Raw genomic sequence first — 26553 nt, 5'->3', positions numbered from 1 at the left:
TAAATTGTTATCGTAATAAACATTTTTATTTCCAGTATTGTTTTATTTAAATTGATTTTTAACACGCTTTTAGTAGCTTCACTTGTAACTATGTATGTAAGAAAATCTTGGAATCTTAATTCGACCCACTTCCCGGTCTTCGATTAGGATGACATTTTGCACACGCACCGAGTTCTGATGACAATACACGACTAGCTAAGAAACGTCATTACGAATCCAATATGGCGGCCTGTCCAAGATGGCGGACTGGCTGTTTGAAATCCACCCCCATAATATGGATACCAAATGAAAGGATTTGCTTTTATAATTTTTAGTGCTAAAAGCGTGTTTTTTAGTTATTTAAACTATTATTGTGTTATCATCAAAATCAAAATATGTATACAAGAAAACCTGATTTTTTAGTTTTGCCCGATTATGAGTTATTCAACACAAGATTCTAGATGATTTAAAAAAGCGTGGAGCTAATACTTGTTCACTTCTAGGCAGGATATATTATATAGATATAAAACTGATTATAACTAACATAAATTTGTATTTTGAAAAAGAGTAACTATTGAGTTTCTTAGCAGTTTTACTCGGTAGAACCTACATTCGAAAACGGTGGTAGCTTCACTTAATATAGTTTGTAAAATGACGATTCAAAAGTGCTCGTAAAAGCCTGCTTGAATAAGTATATTTTGATTAGTTGTTAAATGCTAGTAATGTTCCGGCGATTTCCCCTTCCTCAAACCATTTCTAGCAGAGATTTTTATTAATTTTACATTTGTGTGTATAAATAAGTATTTATGTTGTCTGTCCCTGTGTATGCTTAGATCTTTAAAATTGCACAACGTATTTTGATGCGGTTTTTTATAATAGATAGATTGATTCAAGAGGAAGGTTTATATGTATAATACATGCACAAAATAATTTACTACAGTATTGTACACCTTAAAAAGGTCTTCAAAAAAGTCCGAGATAGTATATGTCTATCTCTTAGGGATAGCCCACAATAACCATTTTTTATCCTTTACTTTTTACGATAAATAATGGCTTATCTTCAAAGCGGTTTTAAGCAATACCGCATTAATCCTTATCCAATTAAGTACCTTAAATACATTATGAATTTAATATAGATCAATATGGCCCTTTACAGCGTGTTGTAGAACGAAAACTGAGTGACGTGGTCAGGGAAGTGACGTCACCTTTGAGACGAAGGGACGTCCATCTTGGGTTGTCATTGCGGTAACAAGTTTGAAACTGTCAGTTGCATTCTTGATGAATACATATTATTTTATTGATATATAACTGAAACTTGTTAATGACTGTCCGTCGATATTTATTTTAAATGTTTTAGAGAATTGTCGATAATAATATGTACATTTATATTTATGTGTAGAAAGTCTAGTTGGCTGTCAAGTGTAGTGTTTCGATCTTGATGAAATGATGTAGGTACTAAGCATATTTTTAAAGTCTCAAGATGGAACGCGGATGCATTTGGGGCCCCTCAAGACTGGAGGCCGTGGGCTAGCCGCCTCCTCCGCCCTCCTGTTAGTCCGCCACCGATACAGCCTCTTTATATGAAACGTGCATCGTCGTTTGCTTCCGTATTCTGGATACAGTCATATCAGTTAGTGAATTCAGTGACTTTACGTAAAAATATAAACAAAAGAAAAGCGAGATTCGTTTTCGTTATATATTTTGTATTAAATAACAAAATTAAATAAAAACAATAATAAATTATTTTTTTAAATGGTTATTATATAACACCTTATACAAAAGAAACAGACAGAGATAAAGACAGAGAGAGAAGAGTCGCCTGGAGGGAAATAACGCGTTCTCCTCGCGTGAAGGTTTCTGCGAGTTCACACTGTAAGCCGCGTTAAAGAACTTCGTTCCAAATGTATGTAATACTTGTGTAAATTTAACAAAATATGTCCAAAATAAAACACCGTAATGACCACAATCAGTTCATTCTTCCCTTGACTTTAAGTTTTTCTCATTTTTCATTTCATTTGTTTTTCCTTCGACGATCAAAACCGAATGAATCGAATCACCGGATCCTCCTTCCCCGCACACATTTTTGTTGCCGATCACGAAATATAATTACCGGCAGTCAATAATCTTTTATTGTTAGTAAATAATAAAAATAAATTGAAAAATAATAATTTAAAACATTTAATAAACGGCGGCTTACACTTGTCAAATTTAAGGCTTCATAATTCTATTCACAGCTTTAAAACCTTCATCAAGTATACACACCCTTATAAGCGCGCGCATCATAAGAAAGCTCCCTCATGGTAGTACGTAAATAAATAAATATAAATATTGGACAGCTTCACATACATTACTCTGATCCCAATGTAAGTAGCTAAAGCACTTGTGCTATGGAAAATCAGAAGTAACGACGGCACCACCAACATCCAGACCCAAGACAACATAGAAAACTAATGAACTTTTTCTACATCGACTCGGCCGGGAATCGGACCTGGGATCTCGGAGTGGCGTACCCATGAAAACCGGTGTACACACTGCTCGACCACGGAGGTCGAAAAGAGAACTTAAAAAATATATATTAAGCATGTATTTATCGAAACTAATATCACAAATGCGAAAGTCTGTCTGTTGCTCTTTGACAGCCAAACCACTGAATTGAGTTTGATGAAATTTGGTATGGAGAAAGGAACTCCAAGGAAGGACATAGGTTTTTTAAGTCTGTGTTTATTTTTATTTTTTATGGCATTGATTGGTGGACGAGCATATGGGCCACCTGATAAGTGGTCACCACCGCCCATAGATAAAGGCGCTGTAAGAAGTATTAACCATCCCTTACATTGCCAATGCAAAACCAACCTTGGGAACTAAGACGTTATGTCCCTTGTGCCTGTGATTACACTGGCCCTCACCCTTCTAACCTGAACACAACAATACAGAGCACTGTTATTTGGCGGTAGAATATATGACGAGTGGGTGGTACCTACCCAGGCGGGCTTGCACAAAGCCCTACCACCAAGTTGGGAGGTGTTTCGACCAATCCCTAAAAATACTTTTTTTAAGTCTTAAAAACTGTCGACGAATTCCTAACACGCGTGCGAAGCCGTGGGCAACAAACTTACTTTATATAAATATGACATTAGAAAAATATGATTACTGTAAAATAGCTATTACCAAAACACGATGCCATTTCATGTTCCACTGTTGGGATAAAGCAAATAACTAACTCTCCCCAGTACCGTCTTTACACGGGGCACGTGCCCAGGACCCCCATCTTGAGCCCGAAGAAAAATCATATTCGTTTCATTTAAATCCAGAATTTACAATAATTACCGCACCGTTTTTTTTAAAACTAAACTTAAGGCTATAATCAATTTATTTCTATATGGTAGAAATTATTTAATTTGTTATATTTGTAACTATCTAGCAAAGGGCCCCAGCATAGCTTGAGACGGCCCTGACTCTCCGTTTAAGGCTTTTCTTTTAAAGAATAGCAATGCCCCAAATTAATTAAGGAATTACTGATATTCCTATTTACCCCTCCTTTTAAAGCTAATCACTTGTGTTAGGAGTGGGTACAAGAATAGCTCAAGGGATCAGGATCGATCCCTTTCAAGGCGATCTATTGATGCTTATAGCCTATTCCAATGGCAGTAGGACAAAAGATAAACAAATCTTAGATTCACTTAAATATTGTGCACCACTGAGAGTTTATGATTAATATATCTCTATTTATAATACAGCATTATTACACTTAACTACTTATATCCACTTTAAATTCACTTCCAAAATTCCGATATAAGTTTCGTCGACGTCCAAAACGCCATATTTTCGCAAATCCACAGTGAATATCATAGATTAACCAAGCTCTCGACCAATGATGTCGCGTCGATTTGATGTCGAATGTTGTTTATTTGGCTTTTCTCGTCTTATAGAGTTCATATATTTTTTTTTTATTACACTGCTGGGCTAACGCCTCCTCCCGTTGAGAAGGTTTGAAGTTTACCATGACGCTGTTCAAATGCTATGATAAACACGTAACAGAATTTTATTGAAATTAGACACATGCAAACTCACGATGTTTTCCTTTACTGTGCACTTGATGAATTATTATAAACGCGAATTGAAAAAGATTCTGAGATGAGATTGAATTCTGTAGTGTGCCAGGGTTCGAAACCACAATCTATTTCAATATATTTCAGTCGCTAAGAATCCGGTTTAACCGCTGAGCCGTCGTGTTTAATTTTTGTTTGTCCAATACATAACATTAACAGCCTGTAAATTTCCCACTGTTGCGCTAAGACCTCCTCTCCCTTTGAGAAGAAGGTTTGGAGCATATTCCACCACGCTGCTCCGATGCGGGTCGGTGGAATACACATGTGGCAGTATTTCGTTGAAATTAGACACACGTCCTCACGATGTTTTCCTTCACCGCCGAGCACGAGATGAATTATAAACACAAATTAAGCACATGAAAATTCAGTGGTGCCTGCCTGGCTTTGAACCCGAAATCATCGGTTAAGATGCACGCGTTCTAACCACTGGGCCATCTCGGCATTGAATGTTCGTTATGTAACTATAAAAATAACTGCAAATTTCGTTCGTAACGTAATATTGTTTACGTATAAACAGTTAATATTTGTTCTGTTCGTGCGCAACGGTTGATAAAACAAAAGAAAAACGTTATTATATTAAAATAAATTTTATAATTTATTAAACACCTGTTACAATATATTAATTAAATAATAGTTTGTTAAATATTATTTACGATTGGATTGGCTCGACTGTCCAGCTTTTAATAGCCTGAGACGCTGGATTTGAACCTGCGTCCCTTTCATTCGTTTAAGGGTTGGTTTAATTTGACATATTCTACGAGACTAGAATGTTATGTAACTACTAGTAAGTTTGAACAAAAGTTCGCTGCAGCGATAAATCTCTATGATGTCATCTAATCAAACGATTGAATTTTGCAGCGCTAGATCGCTCATAGAGAATATTTTCTCGCGACCGAAACGTCGTAAGCGCCGGGATTTTCATGGCGCTTACGCGTTTCGTTCAGCGTAGTTTAACAATATTTCGGCCCATATAGATTTGACGGATTGTAGAATGGCACCGACTTTAAATAAATATTATTTTCGTGCACGTTTGAATTTAAGTTATTCGGATATTGCAGCGTGACTGTATTTTTATTTTATATATAATTCTAAAGTAGCCTAAGTTACTCCTCATTCCATCAGCTATCTGCCAGTGGAAGTCCCGTTAAAATCGGTCCAGCCGTTCCAGAGATTAGCCTGAACAAATAGACAGACCGACAAACAAAAATTGTACAAAAACTATATTTTGATATATATACATATGCATTTAATAAAAAGCGGTTATTTTCATATTACAAACAGACACTCCAATTTTAGTATATTATAGTTAAAAAAAAGTATTATAATTCTCATTTCTAATCATTGATTACGTTTAATTTATATTTTTAATACATATTGTGTTACGTGATTTTGCACGGCGAGACTACCTGGAAATATTAAAACACTTGCCGAGATAATATTGAAATGTAATTTTGTTTCCTTGTTCTAATACTGCATCTGTTGGATGTCCGAATTAAATTAAAAAAAACAAAAAGTTCACCACCGTGAAGTCTTAACGGACTGTCGAAGTGTCACATCCAATTGTCAAGCGCGATCGATTATTCACTAATAATATTAAGAGCACTTATTCCAATAAATAAATATTTTACGTAGTAGGTAGATACCACCCACTCATCAAATATTCTACCACCGAACTACAGTACTTGGTATTATTGTGTTCCGGCTGAAGGGTGAGCCAGTGTAACTGAAGGCACTAAGGACATAACAACTTCTATTTTTAAAAAGGCTTCTATTTTCAATTGATCATGAATCATAATAAATCAGTCCGAACGCCCCGGCTTCGCACGCGTGCAATGCTGATACTAAATATACTACAGAATGTCTTACAACGTTCACAGTTTTTCAGTCATTAGACAATACAAACCGCCATGTCCCTGCGTTTTAAATCTGTAATATCTTCGAAGATTTTCATTTAAATTACACGCTGTAAAGGGCCATATTGATCTATATTAAATACACAATGTATTTAAGGTACTTAATTGGATAAGGATTGATTCTGTATTGCTTAAAACCGCTTCGAAAATAAGCCACTATTTCTCGTAAAAAGTAAATGATAAAAAATGGTTATTGTTCGTTATCCCTAAGAGACATATACTAAAACCTATGACAGGTTTTGTTTTTACTACTAGAGTAACATGTTTCCGCTCTCTAAAATTAATTCTTCCTTAAATCGTAACAATTTAGTAAATTGCAACCAAGAATCCTCCTTATTTTCTGCACATCTACGGCTGGAGCTCTTCAAAATGGGACCATAACCGATTCTTTATGGGCAGCCATCGTCCCATAATTACTGATAAGAAGATGTTACACGTCACAATTTTTAGTCCAACCTTTGTCTGATACATAAACGTAACCTTTAAGGACACTAGTATAATTAAATACAACAAATTAAAGATACTAAGTTCTTTTTTTAAGTTAAAGGTACGTAACAAAGGCGAGGTACGAGGTTCTGAACAAACAATAATAAAAAAAAAATACAATTGAATTAAGGAACTCCGTTTTTTGAAGGATTGTCATCAGAAAAATGTATTTTCTCTTGGTGGTAGGGCTTTGTCTGGTTAAGTTATTCTACATCAGACATTCTATCGCCAAACAGCAGTACTCAGTATTATTGTGTTCCGGTTTGAAAGGTTGAGCCAGTGTAACTAGGCACAAGGGAGATAACATCTTAGTTCCCAAGGTTGGTTTTGCATTGGCAATGTAAGGGATGGTTAATATTTCTTACAACGCCAAATATGTGGTAATGACAAGTTACCGATTCTACTACGATCCAACTTCGACCGTTCCTCACAAAAAATAATAGAACAAATTTCTATTCGATTGCGAGGAACTGTCGATTTGTTACTAGAATTGGGATCCTGATCGTCAGTCATAAAAATCTTGTACCTATATACGGGTGTATGACACCTTCGGCATCACTCAAACTTCAGCCGGAACACAATAATACCTAGAACTGTAGTTTGGTGGTAGAATATCTGATGAGTGAGTTGCACTTACCCAGACGGGCTCGCACAAAGCCCTACCACCAAGTTAGTGGAATCGACGCTCAGCATCACCCCCTGCAAAGTGAGGAGGTCTCGCGTGTTGCCATCATTCGAAACAAACATGGCGTCGAATATATTCCCAATTAAAATTAAAATTTAAAACATTTGAAAACAATACACAGACAATATAAACGAAGGTTGTCTGAAAAACCAGAAGTTTATTATTTTCGATACAATGGTTATATTTAAACAGTTGTAATTGATTATTTATTGCCCATTACGTATATATATTTGCTTTAACGTTAATAATGTTGTTTGTACAAGAATCATTTCGGTATAAAACGGCGGGCGCAGATCCAGGACATCATAGTCTTGTTGGACAATTGGTCTTTTAAGGATATTAAGTCCTAAGACCAAAGATATGATGAACGCGTCGTATCTTTTACTTCTCTGCGTAATTGGCGTAAGTCCTTTTTTAAATTTGCATATAAATCAGTTTTGCCATAATGATATATTTTCGATTCCCGGCCGAGTCGATGTAGAAAAAGTTAGTTTTCTATGTCGTCTCGGGTCCGGGTGTTTGTGGTGCCGTCGTTACGTCTGATTTTCCATAACGCAAGTGCTTTAGCTACTTACATTGGGATCAGAGTAATGTATGTGATGTTGTCCAATATTTTTTTTTTCTATTCTTCCATTAGTAATTAATAGTATTTTTTGTGTTTAAATGTTGAATGGGATACAACTTTTGCCAAGATTCGAAGGTCGGCAGCGTACTGGTGATGTAAGGAATAGACCATATAGAGTCAGTGTCTAGAGGCGGTGATGACTTAAAACCAGGTGTTCCATTTGCCCATCCGCCAACGCATTCTATAAAAAAATATCAGCAATGAATTATGGTCGAATTTCTACCAACAGACCACGAGTAATATTGACCGCCATTTGATGGTACTTTGATGTCCATGCGTGACCTCTCTTTGTGGTAACATGCGGTCACCACATGATACTAGCTCACCGGAACAAAAATATTAAGTTATGCTGCTTAGCGGTAGAATTAATGGGTGTATGGTACCTACAGACTACTTGCTCAAAGCCCTACCACCGGAAGCTTAGTTACTGGTCTTTTAAATCAATAAAATAATCGAATTTCCGTCCTAACGATTCAAACGAATGAATACTATCACTGATACGACTAAATTATTATCAGCTCGAATTTATTGAAATATGCTCAATGTTTTTTTTTTTTTAATTTCATATTATTTTGTCACAGGTTCTGGATGCGCTGGTCGCTCCAATACAACGTAAGTATTTATTTCATCCCACATTGATATCCTCTCGATCGATATAGCAACGGTAGCCATTTTGTAGCGAGACTAGCCAACTGCGCAGGATATCCAGTATAATGCGCCAGTGTCTGTGCAAACACAAATCCACTGCCTATTTTTTCACGACAAAAGATCGCCCATTCCACTAGTCGAATTCCTAGGGAACAAAATACTCGTACCCCATTGGTCGCGCGCTGCGTATAAGCGCGTGAGACCATCCTCAGAAATGATTTAGCCAATGAGATTCTTCGTCCTTAACCAATACAATAGCGCAGACCAAGACAAATTCCTGTACACACAATCATAAAATTAATTCTCAAATGGGGGTTATGTTATAAATTCTCCTATAGGGGTCAATGATTTAAATAATTCAAATTTATAATTTAATGAATTCGGAATTATAACATTAGATATTAAAATCGAGGCAAGTCAACTGGGCTGTTAGTTTGAGCAATGTACGAAACCTGAACACGTTCAAATGTCAAGCAGCGCCTCTGACCCCCATATCATATAATATTGTTTATAAACATCAACATAGTATAAAACCAAGTCATATGTGTTGCAAGGGGAAGGTTTATTTGCGTAATCCATATATATGATAGTGGAGTAAAGCCCAGCGATACAATAGCAAAGATCAAGGGCAAATTCCTTTGGGAGCTCGTTTCGTGGAATAGGCTTTCGTTCTTAAAGTTAGTCTGTGTTATCTTACACACACATTCACTCTTATATACGCGTGTATGTATACTGTGTTGTTTGCTAAGCTCTATTAGTAATAACATATTTATAAAGTGAATATTTCTAAGTTTACTTTGAGTTGTTATGAATTGGAGGTACTTAAAATAATAATTGCTTTGTGTACTTATAAATACGTTTTTAAATGATGTCAATAATTCTTTACAGACGATGGAAAATTCATAAAACTCGATCTTCCTGGTAAGATATAATTATAATTTATAATATCTTAAGGAACTTGTACAATCTTATTATTAACTTAGAATCTTTATAACTTGTGACTGTTTAATAAATAATTTATTAATAGTCATATTAACAATTGATTTTAATCTTAGAATATGGGAAGTATGACACAGATACGCAATAATTCATTACATATATGACAATTCATTTACACGTTACTTTCAATCACCAAAGTTAACTTTAACCAGCAGTTTAAACTAACTTGACGCTATGAAATAGTCAGTTGCCCTTTCAAATCTTCGAATTTCTTAAATATCGATACGTTCGACGTATAAAATCGTATCTAGAAATAAGATATACTTTGCTCACTCCAATAATATAATTGAACCCCTAACACAGAATTTTAAATTGAAACAAGGGTTTATAATCTAATTTATATGATTCGAATGACAATGGTTCAAATTAAAGTTAAATTGATATAAATTAGAGAGTTAAAATAGATAAAAATAACCGCTATAATTCTATAAATCTCGTCACTAATACGCGTAACCCACTCACCCTTAATACAACGTCGATGGCAAGTGGACTGACAACGTCAAAACCTTGCAGATGATGGTAACGAATACAAGTTCTCCGCGGACAAGAAGTTGGACAAGTTTGGTAAACAAATCATTACACTGACACTCGAGCCTGTTGGTAAGTTCGTAAGCACAGAACAGCGTGGCTTACAACTGTACACACAAACATAAAATAAATTCTCAGATAGGGGTTATGTTATAAATTCTCGAAACGGGGTTAACGATGTAAATAATACGAATTTATAATTTCATTAATTCGATATTATTAAATTAGAAAGAATAAAAGTCAACTGGGCTGTTAGTTTGAACGATGTACCGAACGAACATACCTGAACACTTACCACGTCAAGTAGCACCACTGACCTCTATACCTTATATGTTCATAAACATCAACATAGTATAAAACCGAGTCACATCCCGCCGTCTGTACACTTAGATCTTTTCAACTTCGCAGCGGACTTTAATGTAGTTTTTATCAATGAACAAGAGGAACATTTTATATGTATAAGATCATTTTAACTTTCCTAGTAGACAATAGATAATAATTTTTCTTTCTATGTTTGTATAATTTGTGATATGTTTTTCTTCGCAGACGATAGAAAAGATGAATTAACATCTGGATTGAACGAACAGTCCTACTGGAAGAATATTGCTAGTTCATCGAACGCAGCACAAAACTCAAAAAGTAATCGTAATGAATTTGCTAGTCAAATAAATAACGGAAACGAAAACGCTTACTATACGTCAGTGTCTGACTCAAAGGAATCATCCTCGAGTTCGAACAGTAACTATAATTATAACGAAGGTACGTAACATTATTCCTAATATTGTATTGTTATTTTTGATTTAACGTTGATCATTTTAAGATTTGGAAGTGTGATCGTTTCATTTCGAAGTATATTTATCAATTTATTCTTAGCAGTCTTTTGTATATTAAAGTTTCGTTGCTGTTACTGAAATCTTGAAATGGGGCTTTCATGTTTGTTTTTGCTCCCTCAAAAAAGATTATTACTAGTTCATAACTTTACCATCATTAACATGGCGAAGCCCAGTTTTTCAATGGATAAATACCACCCTGAATTAATACCTGGAGTAATACCATCCAATTGTTATAGGAGCATAAAGTCTTAGATGATTCTGTACATTGTATTGAATTTTATATTTACATGCTAGTTCTGTAACCGCGGGCATAACATCTTAGTTCCCAAGTTTGGAATTGGTAATCTTTCTTAAAGTGCCACAAATGTGGTGTTGTCACAGTGTGCACACCCATTTCTAATAATAAAAAGTATTTGTGTCCTTTAATTCTTTATTATTTTAATTCATTAAGTCGCGTGTTCAGTGATCTTGTGCTTTATGTGTTGGTAACTCGACAGAGAGTAGTTTTGTTTTGTGAGAGAGTAGCTATTATAAATTTTAATGCGAATACTTATTCAAGCGTATATTGTTACAGGATTCAACGTTAATAGCGTTCCATCGAGATCGTATCCAGCACAATTACTACCACCAAAACCCAGACCATCAGTGTATTATCCATCACACAGATATCCACCACAGTTCTATCCACAACCAGCGTATTTCCCTCGTCCAATTTATCCAGATCCCATTCCTTACGTGCAACCTGAGTTTGTAAATATTCCTTCAATTGAAAATTATAAACGCGGATTTGTACCCACCAATGGAAACGGATACTTATACCCTCCTAGAACATTTGTCAATCAATACCCAGTCCCTCTTGCTTTGCCATCAAAGCTACCAATTAGGCCTGTTACTCCAGTTCCAGTAAACCCGATTGATATCACAGGTATATATACTCGTATAAGTAATTTTGAATGGTCTAACACACATAACACTTAAACAAACACAAACAAATTCACGTAACGCAATTAAAATGATAAATTGAAAGATTATTTTCGTCTCGAAGTGAAAATTTCAAAAATGTTTTTGTAGTTGACGCTTGCCTGAAATAATTCATGTCGACTGAGGAATGACATATTTTATACTTGATCTTTATTTAATACTTGACCGTCAGGAGAAAGGATTTTAAAAGAATAGATTAAATTTGTCGAGGACATCTCGTAATATTTAGCTTATATATATATGTTTTCGTAAGTATATATGTATAAGACAAAGTAAATAACTTAATTCTCTTAATTTCGTTTTCTTTTATTTTTCACACCTAAATACGTTCATGGACATCTTAAGATTGCTTCTCTACTAGTGTTTATATTGTTTTCTTTATTTAAAGGTAAACCAATAATTGCACCGATTAGTGTGCCGAGAATTCCACAAATCAGCTTACCTCAAAACGCTCCTGGTTCCGCCAGCTACATTAAATCTGTTGGTGGTAGCAGTTCAGGCAGTTCGTACTCAAACAATAAACAGGATTTCTCAAGCACATGGAATCAGAACGTCGGAGGATCTTCCTCAGTAACAAGTAAATAATACGTTTTACTTCTACTTTAATTTAATTGTTCAAGTTGGGAAAATAGGACAATACTCAGTCTGTTTATTATAATCTTCAATGTGCAATGAGAGCCAATTTTAAAATATTGTACAACGTAAATTCTCGGCCAATATAACGTTGTTTTGTCATAATTTAAGCTTTGAACCAAAAATTATACGTTTTCCTATAATTGACATAATTTTTAACAGGCCCACAGAAGGACTCTCCTAGTACTATCAGCTCAAGTTATGGCCAAACATCCAGTGGTAGTAACACTGGCAGCTCATTCTCAAGCAGTGGACAAACTTACTCCAATACCTGGGGACAAAATGAAATTGGATCTACTACCACTACGGGTAAGTTGCACAGTGCGTTCTATCGGAAAAAAATCACTTTATTATGGAATTCTCCAATTCTCGAATTCCCAATTCCAATTAAATTTTTGGGTATTTTTACAGGCCCACAAGGTGGATCACCTACCATCCCACAAATACCACAACCCGACTCTCCACAAGGAGGATCACCAATCCAACCACAAGGAGAATCACCTAACCAACCACAAGGCGGATCACCAACTGGACCTCAAAACGGATCACCTACCCCACAAGGAGGAAAACCTAACTCTCCACAAGGAGGATCACCAACCCAACCACAAGGCGAATCACCTAACCAACCAGAAGGCGGAGCACCAACTGGACCTCAAAATGGATCACCTACCCCACAAGGAGGGTATCCGACTGGCCCAGTAAACGGAACTCCAGGTTCAAGTAGTTCAAGCTTCACAAATACGTCGTCTGGTAGCAGTGCGATTATTTCACCAACAGGACCTCAACCTGGATTACCAACCCAACCACAAGGCGAATCACCTAACCAACCACAAGGCGGATCACCGACCCAACCACAAGGCGAATCACCTAACCAACCACAAGGCGGATCACCAACCCAACCACAAGGCGAATCACCTAACCAACCACAAGGTGGATCACCAACCCAACCACAAGGCGAATCACCTAACCAACCACAAGGTGGATCACCAACCCAACCACAAGGCGAATCACCTAACCAACCACAAGGCGGATCACCAACCCAACCACAAGGCGAATCACCTAACCAACCACAAGGCGGATCACCAACCCAACCACAAGGCGAATCACCTAACCAACCACAAGGTGGATCACCAACCCAACCACAAGGCGAATCACCTAACCAACCACAAGGTGGATCACCAACCCAACCACAAGGCGGATCACCTAACCAACCACAAGGCGGATCACCAACCCAACCACAAGGCGAATCACCTAACCAACCACAAGGCGGATCACCAACCCAACCACAAGGCGAATCACCTAACCAACCACAAGGCGGATCACCTAACCAACCACAAGGTGGATCACCAACCCAACCACAAGGCGAATCACCTAACCAACCACAAGGCGGATCACCAACTGGACCTCAAAATGGATCACCTACTAGCCCACAAGGAGGAAAACCTAACTCTCCACAAGGAGGATCACCAACCCAACCACAAGGCGAATCACCTAACCAACCACAAGGCGGATCACCTAACCAACCACAAGGTGGATCACCAACCCAACCACAAGGCGAATCACCTAACCAACCACAAGGCGGATCACCAACTGGACCTCAAAATGGATCACCTACCCCACAAGGAGGGTATCCGACCGGCCCAGTAAACGGAACTCCAGGTTCAAGTAGTTCAAGCTTCACAAATACGTCAACTGGTAGCAGTACGGTTATCTCACCAACAGGACCTCAACCTGGATCACCAACCCAACCACAAGGCGAATCACCTAACCAACCACAAGGTGGATCACCAACCCAACCACAAGGCGAATCACCTAACCAACCACAAGGTGGATCACCAACCCAACCACAAGGCGAATCACCTAACCAACCACAAGGCGGATCACCAACCCAACCACAAGGCGAATCACCTAACCAACCACAAGGTGGATCACCAACCCAACCACAAGGCGAATCACCTAACCAACCACAAGGTGGATCACCAACCCAACCACAAGGCGAATCACCTAATCAACCACAAGGCGGATCACCAACCCAACCACAAGGCGAATCACCTAACCAACCACAAGGCGGATCACCTAACCAACCACAAGGTGGATCACCAACCCAACCACAAGGCGAATCACCTAACCAACCACAAGGCGGATCACCAACCCAACCACAAGGCGAATCACCTAACCAACCACAAGGCGAATCACCTAACCAACCAGAAGGCGGATCACCAACTGGACCTCAAAATGGATCACCTACCCCACAAGGAGGGTATCCGACTGGCCCAGTAAACGGAACTCCAGGTTCAAGTAGTTCAAGCTTCACAAATACGTCGTCTGGTAGCAGTGCGATTATTTCACCAACAGGACCTCAACCTGGATTACCAACCCAACCACAAGGCGAATCACCTAACCAACCACAAGGCGAATCACCTAACCAACCACAAAGTGGATCACCAACTGGACCTCAAAATGGATCACCTACCCCACAAGGGGGAAAACCTAACTCTCCACAAGGCGGATCACCAACCCAACCACAAGGCGAATCACCTAACCAACCACAAGGCGGATCACCCACCCAACCACAAGGCGAATCACCTAACCAACCACAAGGCGAATCACCTAATCAACCACAAGGTGGATCACCAACCCAACCACAAGGCGAATCACCTAACCAACCACAAGGCGGATCACCTAACCAACCACAAGGCGGATCACCAACCCAACCACAAGGCGAATCACCTAACCAACCACAAGGCGGATCACCCACCCAACCACAAGGCGAATCACCTAACCAACCAGAAGGCGGATCACCAACTGGACCTCAAAATGGATCACCTACCCCACAAGGAGGGTATCCGACTGGCCCAGTAAACGGAACTCCAGGGTCAAGTAGTTCAAGCTTCACAAATACGTGGTCTGGTAGCAGTGCGATTATTTCACCAACAGGACCTCAACCTGGATTACCAACCCAACCACAAGGCGAATCACCTAACCAACCACAAGGCGGATCACCGACCCAACCACAAGGCCAATCACCTAACCAACCACAAGGCGGATCACCTAACCAACCACAAGGTGGATCACCAACCCAACCACAAGGCGAATCACCTAACCAACCACAAGGCGGATCACCAACCCAACCACAAGGCGAATCACCTAATCAACCACAAGGCGGATCACCAACCCAACCACAAGGCGAATCACCTAACCAACCACAAGGTGGATCACCAACCCAACCACAGGGTGAATCACCTAACCAACCACAAGGTGGATCACCAACCCAACCACAAGGCGAATCACCTAATCAACCACAAGGCGGATCACCAACCCAACCACAAGGCGAATCACCTAATCAACCACAAGGCGGATCACCAACCCAACCACAAGGCGAATCACCTAATCAACCACAAGGCGGATCACCAACCCAACCACAAGGCGAATCACCTAACCAACCACAAGGCGGATCACCCACCCAACCACAAGGCGAATCACCTAATCAACCACAAGGCGGATCACCAACCCAACCACAAGGCGAATCACCTAACCAACCACAAGGCGGATCACCCACCCAACCACAAGGCGAATCACCTAATCAACCACAAGGCGGATCACCAACTGGACCTCAAAATGGATCACCTACCCCACAAGGAGGGTATCCGACCGGCCCAGTAAACGGAACTCCAGGTTCAAGTAGTTCAAGCTTCACAAATACGTCGACTGGTAGCAGTACGGTTATCTCACCAACAGGACCTCAACCTGGATTACCAAACCAACCACAAGGCGAATCACCTAACCAACCACAAGGTGGATCACCAACTGGACCTCAAAATGCATCACCTACTACCCCACAAGGAGGATCACCCACCAGCCCCGACGATGATTCATCAGACACCCCTCAGCAAGGATCACCAACCAGCCCTGATGATGATACATCAGACAGCCCACAGCAAGGATCACCTAACACCCCACAAGGAGGATCACCAGACAGCCCCGATGATGATTCATCAAACAGCCCTCAGCAAGGATCACCAACCAGCCCTGATGATGATTCATCAAACAGCCCACAGCAAGGATCACCTAACACCCCACAAGGAGAATCACCAAACCAACCTCAAGGCGGATCACCAACTGGACCTCAAAATGGATCACCTACCCCACAAGGCGAATCACCTAACCAACCACAAGGCGAATCACCTAACCAACCACAAGGCGGATCACCAACTGGACCTCAAAATGGATCACCTACTACCCCACAAGGAGGATCACCAGACAGCCCCGATGATGATTCATCAAACAGCCCTCAGCAAGGATCACCAACCAGCCTCGATGATGATTCATCAGACAGCCCACAGCAAGGATCACCAATCAGTCCCATTAATGACTCAACAAACAGCCCCGATGGTGATTCACCAAACAGCCCTCAGCAAGATTCACCAAGCGGTCTACTGAATGGTACCCCTGTTTCGAGCAGTTCAAGCTATATTAAATCTTCAACTGGAAGCAGTGCAGGCAGCTCATACACAAGCACTGGACAGACATACACAAACACCTGGGGTCAGACTGACAGTGGAACCAGTTCTTTCACAGGTAAGTTTTCCAATAAAGTGCGAGGATATCTAAATAAAACAATAATTATTGAATTCAATGCAAAATATTATTTTGATATTGAAAAGTGACAACGAAAGCAACAGTCATTATATCCTGCTTTTGCAGAATTCTTACTAAGGCGACCTCTCCTCATTTTGAGAGGAGGCGTTAGTCCAGTGGTATGGCATTTACAGGCGGTTACTTTACTTAATTCACTTATAAATGTCACTATTTTTGGACACCTAATATGTAAATGGCCACCATACAGGAGGGTAGGTGTCAGGTAACCAGTGTCTTATTCAGGGCGACTGTCAACGAGGATTAAAAATTTTATGAAGGCCGATTAGATATTTAAGACATGAGTTTAGAAACTGATTAATGAACAATTTCACATTGATAATTAAAAATATATTAGAGATAACAGTAGAAGGGTTTCGATTAAAATATTTTAAGAAAGAGTCCGAAATTTGTGTTTGTTTTTTCTACTTTTAAGTATGAAATTACAATAACTAAATAATTGTTCAAACTCATACAGGACCTCAAGCTGGATCACCCAACCAACCACAAGGCGGAAAACCAAACCAACCACAAGGCGGATCACCAACTGGACCACAAAATGGATCACCTACTACCCCACAAGGAGGAAAGCCTAACTCTCCACAAGGAGGATCACCAACCCAACCACAAGGCGAATCTCCTAACCAACCACAAGGTGGTTCACCAACTGGACCTCAAAATGGATCACCTACCTCACAAGGAGGAAAACCTAACTCTCCACAAGGAGGATCACCAACCCAACCACAAGGCGAATCACCTAACCAACCACAAGGTGGATCACCAACTGGACCTCAAAATGGATCACCTACCCCACAAGGAGGAAAACCTAACTCTCCACAAGGAGGATCACCAACACAACCACAAGGCGAATCACCTAACCAACCACAAGGCGGATCACCAACTGGACCTCAGAATGGATCACCTACCCCACAAGGAGGAAAACCTAACTCTCCACAAGGAGGATCACCAACACAACCACAAGGCGAATCACCTAACCAACCACAAGGCGGATCACCAACTGGACCTCAAAATGGATCACCTACTAGCCCACAAGGAGGAAAACCTAACTCTCCACAAGGAGGATCACCAACCCAACCACAAGGCGGAAAACCAAACCAACCACAAGGTGGATCACCAACTGGACCTCAAAATGGATCATCTTCTAGCCCACAAGGAGGAAAACCTAACTCTCCACAAGGAGGATCACCAACCCAACCACAAGGCGGAAAACCAAACCAACCACAAGTAGGATATCCGACCGGCCCAGTAAACGGAACTCCAGGTTCAAGTAGTTCAAGCTACACATATACGTCGACTGGTAGCAGTGCGGTTATCACACCAACAGGACCTCAACCTGGATCACCAAACCAACCACAAGGTGGATCACCAACTGGACCTCAAAATGGATCACCTACTTCCCCACAAGGAGGAAGACCTAACTCTCCACAAGGAGGATCACCAACCCAACCACAAGGCGAATCACCTAACCAACCACAAGGCGGATCACCAACTGGACCTCAAAATGGATCACCTACTACCCCACAAGGAGGAAAACCAAACTCTCCACAAGGAGGATCACCAACCCAACCACAAGGCGGAAAACCAAACCAACCACAAGGTGGATCACCAACTGGACCTCAAAATGGATCACCTACTAGCCCACAAGGAGGAAAACCTAACTCTCCACAAGGAGGATCACCAACCCAACCACAAGGCGGAAAACCAAACCAACCACAAGGCGGATCACCAACTGGACCTCAAAATGGATCACCTACTACCCCACAAGGAGGAAAACCTAACTCTCCACAAGGAGGATCACCAACCCAACCACAGGGCGGAAAACCAAACCAACCACAAGGCGGATCACCAACTGGACCTCAAAATGGATCACCTACTACCCCACAAGGAGGAAAACCTAACTCTCCACAAGGAGGATCACCAACCCAACCACAAGGCGGAAAACCAAATCAACCACAACTAGGATATCCGACCGGCCCAGTAAATGGAACCCCTGGTTCCAGCAGTTCTAGCTACATTATATCGACCACTGGAAGCAATGCAGGCAGCACATACACTAGCACAGGACACACTTACACAAACAGCTGGGGTCAGACTCAAAGTGGATCCAGTTCTTCCACAGGTTAGTTTTCCCATAAAATCTAAATACAATATTAATTTTTAATAAAATAGCGAAATATAATTTTGATATTGACTATCGACAACGACATGAATAGTCTTTATATCCTGCTTCTGCAGGATTCATTACTAAGGCGACCTCTCCTCACAGTGAGAGTAAGCAGTGGCTCAGTAATGGATGGGGCTTTTACAAGCTCTTACTTTAGTTTATTTAATTATGGCTGAATTTTTTAGATACCTAATATGTAAACGGCCTCCCTTCAGGTGGTTAGGTATTAGGTAACAAGTGACTTTTTCTAGACAACTGTCAACGATTATTAATATTTTTTTTGAATACCGATTTGATTGTTAAGGCTTGAGTGTAACAACAAATAAAAAAAACAATCTAACATTGGCCTTTATAAAAATTGTCTTGAAAAAATAATAGCGTTGAGTTGATTAATAAATCTTAACAGAGAATATGAAATTAGTGTTTTTTTTTTACTATTGGTATGAATAATACAACAATTAAATAATTGTTTAAACAAATACAGGCCCACTAAATGGATCACCTACTAGCCCACAAGGAGGAAAACCTAACTCTCCACAAGGAGGATCACCAACCCAACCACAAGGCGGAAAACCAAACCAACCACAAGGTGGATCACCAACTGGACCTCAAAATGGATCACCTACTAGCCCACAAGGAGGAAAACCTAACTCTCCACAAGGAGGATCACCAACCCAACCACAAGGCGGAAAACCAAACCAACCACAAGGTGGATCACCAACTGGACCTCAAAATGGATCACCTACTTCCCCACAAGGAGGAAAACCTAACTCTCCACAAGGAGGATCACCAACCCAACCACAAGGCGGAAAACCAAACCAACCACAAGGTGGATCACCAACTGGACCTCAAAATGGATCACCTACTTCCCCACAAGGAGGAAAACCTAACTCTCCACAAGGAGGATCACCAACCCAACCACAAGGCGGAAAACCAAACCAACCACAAGGTGGATCACCAACTGGACCTCAAAATGGATCACCTACTAGCCCACAAGGAGGAAAACCTAACTCTCCACAAGGAGGATCACCAACCCAACCACAAGGTGGAAAACCAAACCAACCACAACTAGGATATCCGACCGGCCCAGTAAACGGAACTCCAGGTTCAAGTAGTTCAAGCTTCACATATACGTCGACTGGTAGCAGTGCGGTTATCTCACCAACAGGACCTCAACCTGGATCACCAAACCAACCACAAGGTGGATCACCAACCGGACCTCAAAATGGATCACCTACTTCCCCACAAGGAGGAAAACCTAACTCTCCACAAGGAGGATCACCAACCCAACCACAAGGCGGAAAACCAAACCAACCACAAGGTGGATCACCAACAGAACCTCAAAATGGATCACCTACTTCCCCACAAGGAGGAAAACCTAACTCTCCACAAGGAGGATCACCAACCCAACCACAAGGCGAATCACCTAACCAACCACAAGGAGGATCCCCAACTGGACCTCAAAATGGATCACCTACTAGCCCACAAGGAGGAAAACCTAACTCTCCACAAGGAGGATCACCAACCCAACCACAAGGCGGAAAACCAAACCAACCACAAGGTGGATCACCAACTGGACCTCAAAATGGATCACCTACTAGCCCACAAGGAGGAAAACCTAACTCTCCACAAGGAGGATCACCAACCCAACCACAAGGCGGAAAACCAAACCAACCACAACTAGGATATCCGACCGGTCCAGTAAACGGAACTCCAGGTTCAAGTAGTTCAAGCTACACATATACGTCGACTGGTAGCAGTGCCGTTATCACACCAACAGGACCTCAACCTGGATCACCAAACCAACCACAAGGTGGATCACCAACTGGACCTCAAAATGGATCACCTACTTCCCCACAAGGAGGAAAACCTAACTCTCCACAAGGAGGATCACCAACCCAACCACAAGGCGAATCACCTAACCAACCACAAGGCGGATCACCAACTGGACCTCAAAATGGATCACCTACTAGCCCACAAGGAGGAAAACCTAACTCTCCACAAGGAGGATCACCAACCCAACCACAAGGCGGAAAACCAAACCAACCACAAGGTGGATCACCATCTGGACCTCAAAATGGATCACCTACTAGCCCACAAGAAGGAAAACCTAACTCTCCACAAGGAGGATCACCAACCCAACCACAAGGCGGAAAACCAAACCAACCACAAGGTGGATCACCAACTGGACCTCAAAATGGATCACCTACTAGCCCACAAGGAGGAAAACCTAACTCTCCACAAGGAGGATCACCAACCCAACCACAAGGCGGAAAACCAAACCAACCACAACCAGGATATCCGACCGGTCCAGTAAACGGAACTCCAGGTTCAAGTAGTTCAAGCTACACATATACGTCGACTGGTAGCAGTGCCGTTATCACACCAACAGGACCTCAACCTGGATCACCAAACCAACCACAAGGTGGATCACCAACTGGACCTCAAAATGGATCACCTACTTCCCCACAAGGAGGAAAACCTAACTCTCCACAAGGAGGATCACCAACCCAACCACAAGGCGAATCACCTAACCAACCACAAGGCGGATCACCAACTGGACCTCAAAATGGATCACCTACTACCCCACAAGGAGGAAAACCAAACTCTCCACAAGGAGGATCACCAACCCAACCACAAGGCGGAAAACCAAACCAACCACAAGGTGGATCACCAACTGGACCTCAAAATGGATCACCTACTTCCCCACAAGGAGGAAAACCTAACTCTCCACAAGGAGGATCACCAACCCAACCACAAGGCGGAAAACCAAACCAACCACAAGGTGGATCACCAACTGGACCTCAAAATGGATCACCTACTAGCCCACAAGGAGGTAAACCTAACTCTCCACAAGGAGGATCACCAACCCAACCACAAGGTGGAAAACCTAACCAACCACAAGGTGGATCACCAACAGGACCTCAAAATGGATCACCTACCTCCCCACAAGGAGGAAAACCTGACTCTCCACAAGGAGGATCACCAACCCAACCACAAGGCGGAAAACCAAACCAACCACAAGGTGGATCACCAACTGGACCTCAAAATGGATCACCTACTAGCCCACAAGGAGGAAAACCTAACTCTCCACAAGGAGGATCACCAACCCAACCACAAGGCGGAAAACCAAACCAACCACAAGGAGGATCACCAACTGGACCTCAAAATGGATCACCTTCTAGCCCACAAGGAGGAAAACCTAACTCTCCACAAGGAGGATCACCAACCCAACCACAAGGCGGAAAACCAAACCAACCACAACTAGGATATCCGACCGGTCCAGTAAACGGAACTCCAGGTTCAAGTAGTTCAAGCTACACATATACGTCGACTGGTAGCAGTGCCGTTATCACACCAACAGGACCTCAACCTGGATCACCAAACCAACCACAAGGTGGATCACCAACTGGACCTCAAAATGGATCACCTACTTCCCCACAAGGAGGAAAACCTAACTCTCCACAAGGAGGATCACCAACCCAACCACAAGGCGAATCACCTAACCAACCACAAGGCGGATCACCAACTGGACCTCAAAATGGATCACCTACTACCCCACAAGGAGGAAAACCAAACTCTCCACAAGGAGGATCACCAACCCAACCACAAGGCGGAAAACCAAACCAACCACAAGGTGGATCACCAACTGGACCTCAAAATGGATCACCTACTTCTCCACAAGGAGGAAAACCTAACTCTCCACAAGGAGGATCACCAACCCAACCACAAGGCGGAAAACCAAACCAACCACAAGGTGGATCACCAACTGGACCTCAAAATGGATCACCTACTAGCCCACAAGGAGGTAAACCTAACTCTCCACAAGGAGGATCACCAACCCAACCACAAGGCGGAAAACCAAACCAACCACAAGGTGGATCACCAACTGGACCTCAAAATGGATCACCTACTTCCCCACAAGGAGGAAAACCTAACTCTCCACAAGGAGGATCACCAACCCAACCACAAGGCGAATCACCTAACCAACCACAAGGAGGATCACCAACTGGACCTCAAAATGGATCACCTACTAGCCCACAAGGAGGAAAACCTAACTCTCCACAAGGAGGATCACCAACCCAACCACAAGGCGGAAAACCAAACCAACCACAACTAGGATATCCGACCGGTCCAGTAAACGGAACTCCAGGTTCAAGTAGTTCAAGCTACACATATACGTCGACTGGTAGCAGTGCCGTTATCACACCAACAGGACCTCAACCTGGATCACCAAACCAACCACAAGGTGGATCACCAACTGGACCTCAAAATGGATCACCTACTTCCCCACAAGGAGGAAAACCTAACTCTCCACAAGGAGGATCACCAACCCAACCACAAGGCGAATCACCTAACCAACCACAAGGCGGATCACCAACTGGACCTCAAAATGGATCACCTACTACCCCACAAGGAGGAAAACCAAACTCTCCACAAGGAGGATCACCAACCCAACCACAAGGCGGAAAACCAAACCAACCACAAGGTGGATCACCAATTGGACCTCAAAATGGATCACCTACTAGCCCACAAGGAGGTAAACCTAACTCTCCACAAGGAGGATCACCAACCCAACCACAAGGCGGAAAACCAAACCAACCACAAGGTGGATCACCAACTGGACCTCAAAATGGATCACCTACTTCCCCACAAGGAGGAAAACCTAACTCTCCACAAGGAGGATCACCAACCCAACCACAAGGCGAATCACCTAACCAACCACAAGGTGGATCACCAACAGGACCTCAAAATGGATCACCTACCTCCCCACAAGGAGGAAAACCTGACTCTCCACAAGGAGGATCACCAACCCAACCACAAGGCGGAAAACCAAACCAACCACAAGGTGGATCACCAACTGGACCTCAAAATGGATCACCTACTAGCCCACAAGGAGGAAAACCTAACTCTCCACAAGGAGGATCACCAACCCAACCACAAGGTGGAAAACCAAACCAACCACAACTAGGATATCCGACCGGCCCAGTAAACGGAACTCCAGGTTCAAGTAGTTCAAGCTACACATATACGTCGACTGGTAGCAGTGCCGTTATCACACCAACAGGACCTCAACCTGGATCACCAAACCAACCACAAGGTGGATCACCAACTGGACCTCAAAATGGATCACCTACTTCCCCACAAGGAGGAAAACCTAACTCTCCACAAGGAGGATCACCAACCCAACCACAAGGCGAATCACCTAACCAACCACAAGGCGGATCACCAACTGGACCTCAAAATGGATCACCTACTTCCCCACAAGGAGGAAAACCTAACTCTCCACAAGGAGGATCACCAACCCAACCACAAGGCGGATCACCTAACCAACCACAAGGCGGATCACCAACCCAACCACAAGGCGGATCACCAACCCAACCACAAGGCGGATCACCTACCAAACCACAAGGCGGAGCCATCGGATATCCCAAAACCAGTGGTAAATGTACGTGTTTTCTCATTTCACAATAATTTTTTCATCATATGAATTCGCGGGCACTCGTCAACGATGTTTTTATTACTTAGAAACAATTAAAACGCAAAATTAATTTAGTTTTTACTTCGTTTAAGTTAAATACTTCATAGGAAAACAATCACCGCTGTCTACGCTCAGATCTTTTAAACTACGCAACGGATTTTAATGCGGCTTTAAAGACGAAGGTTTACATGCATATTATAGTAGAGACAAGCCGAGAACATAAATTTGACTCGTCGGTAAAATAAATTTTTCGTTCTTCTACCTAAAAGATCAGTAAATACTGTTATTGTACCCGCGTGAATCCAGCATTATATAAGTATCTGTGATTCGCACTTAAATTCGTTTTAAATTTAAACTATTAATTATTGAATCTTGAATTAGATTATGTTGTAGATTTTTGAATGAGATTAATTTGTTCTTTTTGTATTTCAGCACCGATCAGACCAGGATTCTACCCCAACTCACCAGGGAAGAGTCGTATTTGTGTCTGCTTCAACAGCTTCGCAGAGATGCCTAAAGAACTCCAAGAACAATTCAGATATTACTAATGAGAAACGGGACATTTGAATTGGTTGAATTTTAACGAAAAACGCATTTGAAAACTGACCTTAATTTTAAGAGCAATAAATTCAGCATTATAAAATATATTGTTTTATTTGTGACATTAAACATCGAACATCGAATTAGCCTAAATCAAATCTAATTCTAATCATTACTTGGTGGTAGAACATTTTGCGAGCCCGTCTGTTAAGGTACCACCCACTCATCAGATATGCTACCACTGAACAGCAATACTTTAACGCTATATATAGTTAGGTTCTCGTTTGAAGAATGAGTGACACAGTGTAACTTCAGGTCACTTCGGGCATAAGTGACGTAATCTTAGACCCCAAGATTAACACCGCAGTAGTGTTGCATATCGACAGTCCACTATCAAAAGATATCTATCGATAGTTAAGGTGCTATCGATAGTATTGTACTAATAATAGTTATGTAATATCGATAGCCAGTTATTTTTCGATAGTATTACTTTCTCAAGATAAGTTATTTAGTAAGCCAGGTAACGACACAGTATTTCAATAAGTTTAATTAAATTTGCTCCAGTTTAGAGTATAAGTATTAATACGTTTAGTACTTTTTATCGAAAAAACACTTAAGTATACCCTCAAGTTTAAAAATTGTGTGCGAAGTGTAAAATTTACATAGTTACATACGTCCGTCGATGCCCAAAGACGCGTTTCAAAATAAATTACTATATCCAATGAGAAATCAGGGCCTCGATTCAAGAAACATTAAGAACTTTGACTTCGTCATTATCCCTTACTCAAAATTCATTCACCGACTATCGATAGTCCAAAACTGTCGATACTATCGATAGTATTCATGGAGAACTATCAATAGCATGGGTCACATATATATCTCGTACTATAGTATTATCGATATTCCGAATAGTTTTCGAGGTCAACTATCGATAGTAACTATATCGATAGTTGTGCAACACAGCACTGCAGTGTAGATGTAAAGAACCTATATCTATAAAAACGAAATACCACTCATTGAGTAATCACGAAATCTCAGAAACTGTAATTAATATTTATATTTATATTTATATTTATATTTATATTTATATTTATATTTATATTTATATTTATATTTATATTTATATTTATATTTATATTTATATTTATATTTATATTTATATTTATATTTATATTTATATTTATATTTATATTTATATTTATATTTATATTTATATTTATATTTATATTTATATTTATATTTATATTTATATTTATATTTATATTTATATTTATATTTATATTTATATTTAT

At 40.9% G+C, this 26553-nt stretch overlaps 1 protein-coding gene and 2 long non-coding RNA genes across 5 annotated transcripts; 1 reads left to right on the top strand and 2 right to left on the bottom strand.

Moving 5' to 3' along the window:
• Positions 1-7448: 7448 nt before the first annotated feature.
• LOC113391358 (mucin-2-like) lies at positions 7449-25368 on the top strand. The gene is made up of 19 exons (XM_064220045.1): positions 7449-7574; positions 8379-8409; positions 9334-9366; positions 9958-10044; positions 10519-10731; positions 11380-11730; positions 12175-12363; positions 12582-12728; positions 12831-13949; positions 15093-15485; positions 15582-15677; positions 16059-16214; positions 18745-19194; positions 19724-20440; positions 20609-21664; positions 22337-22636; positions 23165-23968; positions 24509-24688; positions 25154-25368. The coding sequence occupies exons 1-19, from the start codon at positions 7533-7535 to the stop codon at positions 25267-25269; spliced, it is 6480 nt and encodes a 2159-aa protein (XP_064076115.1). The 5' UTR covers positions 7449-7532; the 3' UTR covers positions 25270-25368.
• LOC135194506 (uncharacterized) lies at positions 12582-16713 on the bottom strand. The gene is made up of 2 exons (XR_010309796.1): positions 16653-16713; positions 12582-12722 (listed from the first exon to the last, which is right to left on the bottom strand). It is a non-coding gene; the product is annotated as an uncharacterized LOC135194506 (long non-coding RNA).
• Positions 15050-16413, bottom strand: LOC135194505 (uncharacterized). Of its 3 annotated transcripts, none has more exons than XR_010309794.1 (3): positions 16368-16413; positions 15447-15518; positions 15050-15101 (listed from the first exon to the last, which is right to left on the bottom strand). It is a non-coding gene; the product is annotated as an uncharacterized LOC135194505 (long non-coding RNA). The 3 variants fall into 3 exon arrangements; XR_010309795.1 differs by lacking the exon at positions 16368-16413 and adding an exon at positions 16248-16294; XR_010309793.1 differs by lacking the exon at positions 16368-16413 and having other exon boundaries at positions 15447-15534.
• Positions 25369-26553: the final 1185 nt, after the last annotated feature.

Source organism: Vanessa tameamea, chromosome 31, assembly GCF_037043105.1.
Source record: "Vanessa tameamea isolate UH-Manoa-2023 chromosome 31, ilVanTame1 primary haplotype, whole genome shotgun sequence".
In the NCBI taxonomy this organism is placed as follows: domain Eukaryota; kingdom Metazoa; phylum Arthropoda; class Insecta; order Lepidoptera; family Nymphalidae; genus Vanessa; species Vanessa tameamea.
Note: the sequence above shows the minus strand (reverse complement) of the source record. Positions and strands in the feature narration are given on the sequence as shown.

Excerpts from the sequence above, each read along its gene's own strand:
- LOC113391358 (XM_064220045.1), top strand. The coding sequence starts at position 7,533 with ATGATGAACGCGTCGTATCTTTTACTTCTCTGCGTAATTGGC. Across the intron at positions 7,575-8,378 it reads TACTTCTCTGCGTAATTGGC|GTTCTGGATGCGCTGGTCGC; the intron begins GTAAGTCCTTTT and ends ATTTTGTCACAG. Across the intron at positions 11,731-12,174 it reads AAACCCGATTGATATCACAG|GTAAACCAATAATTGCACCG; the intron begins GTATATATACTC and ends CTTTATTTAAAG.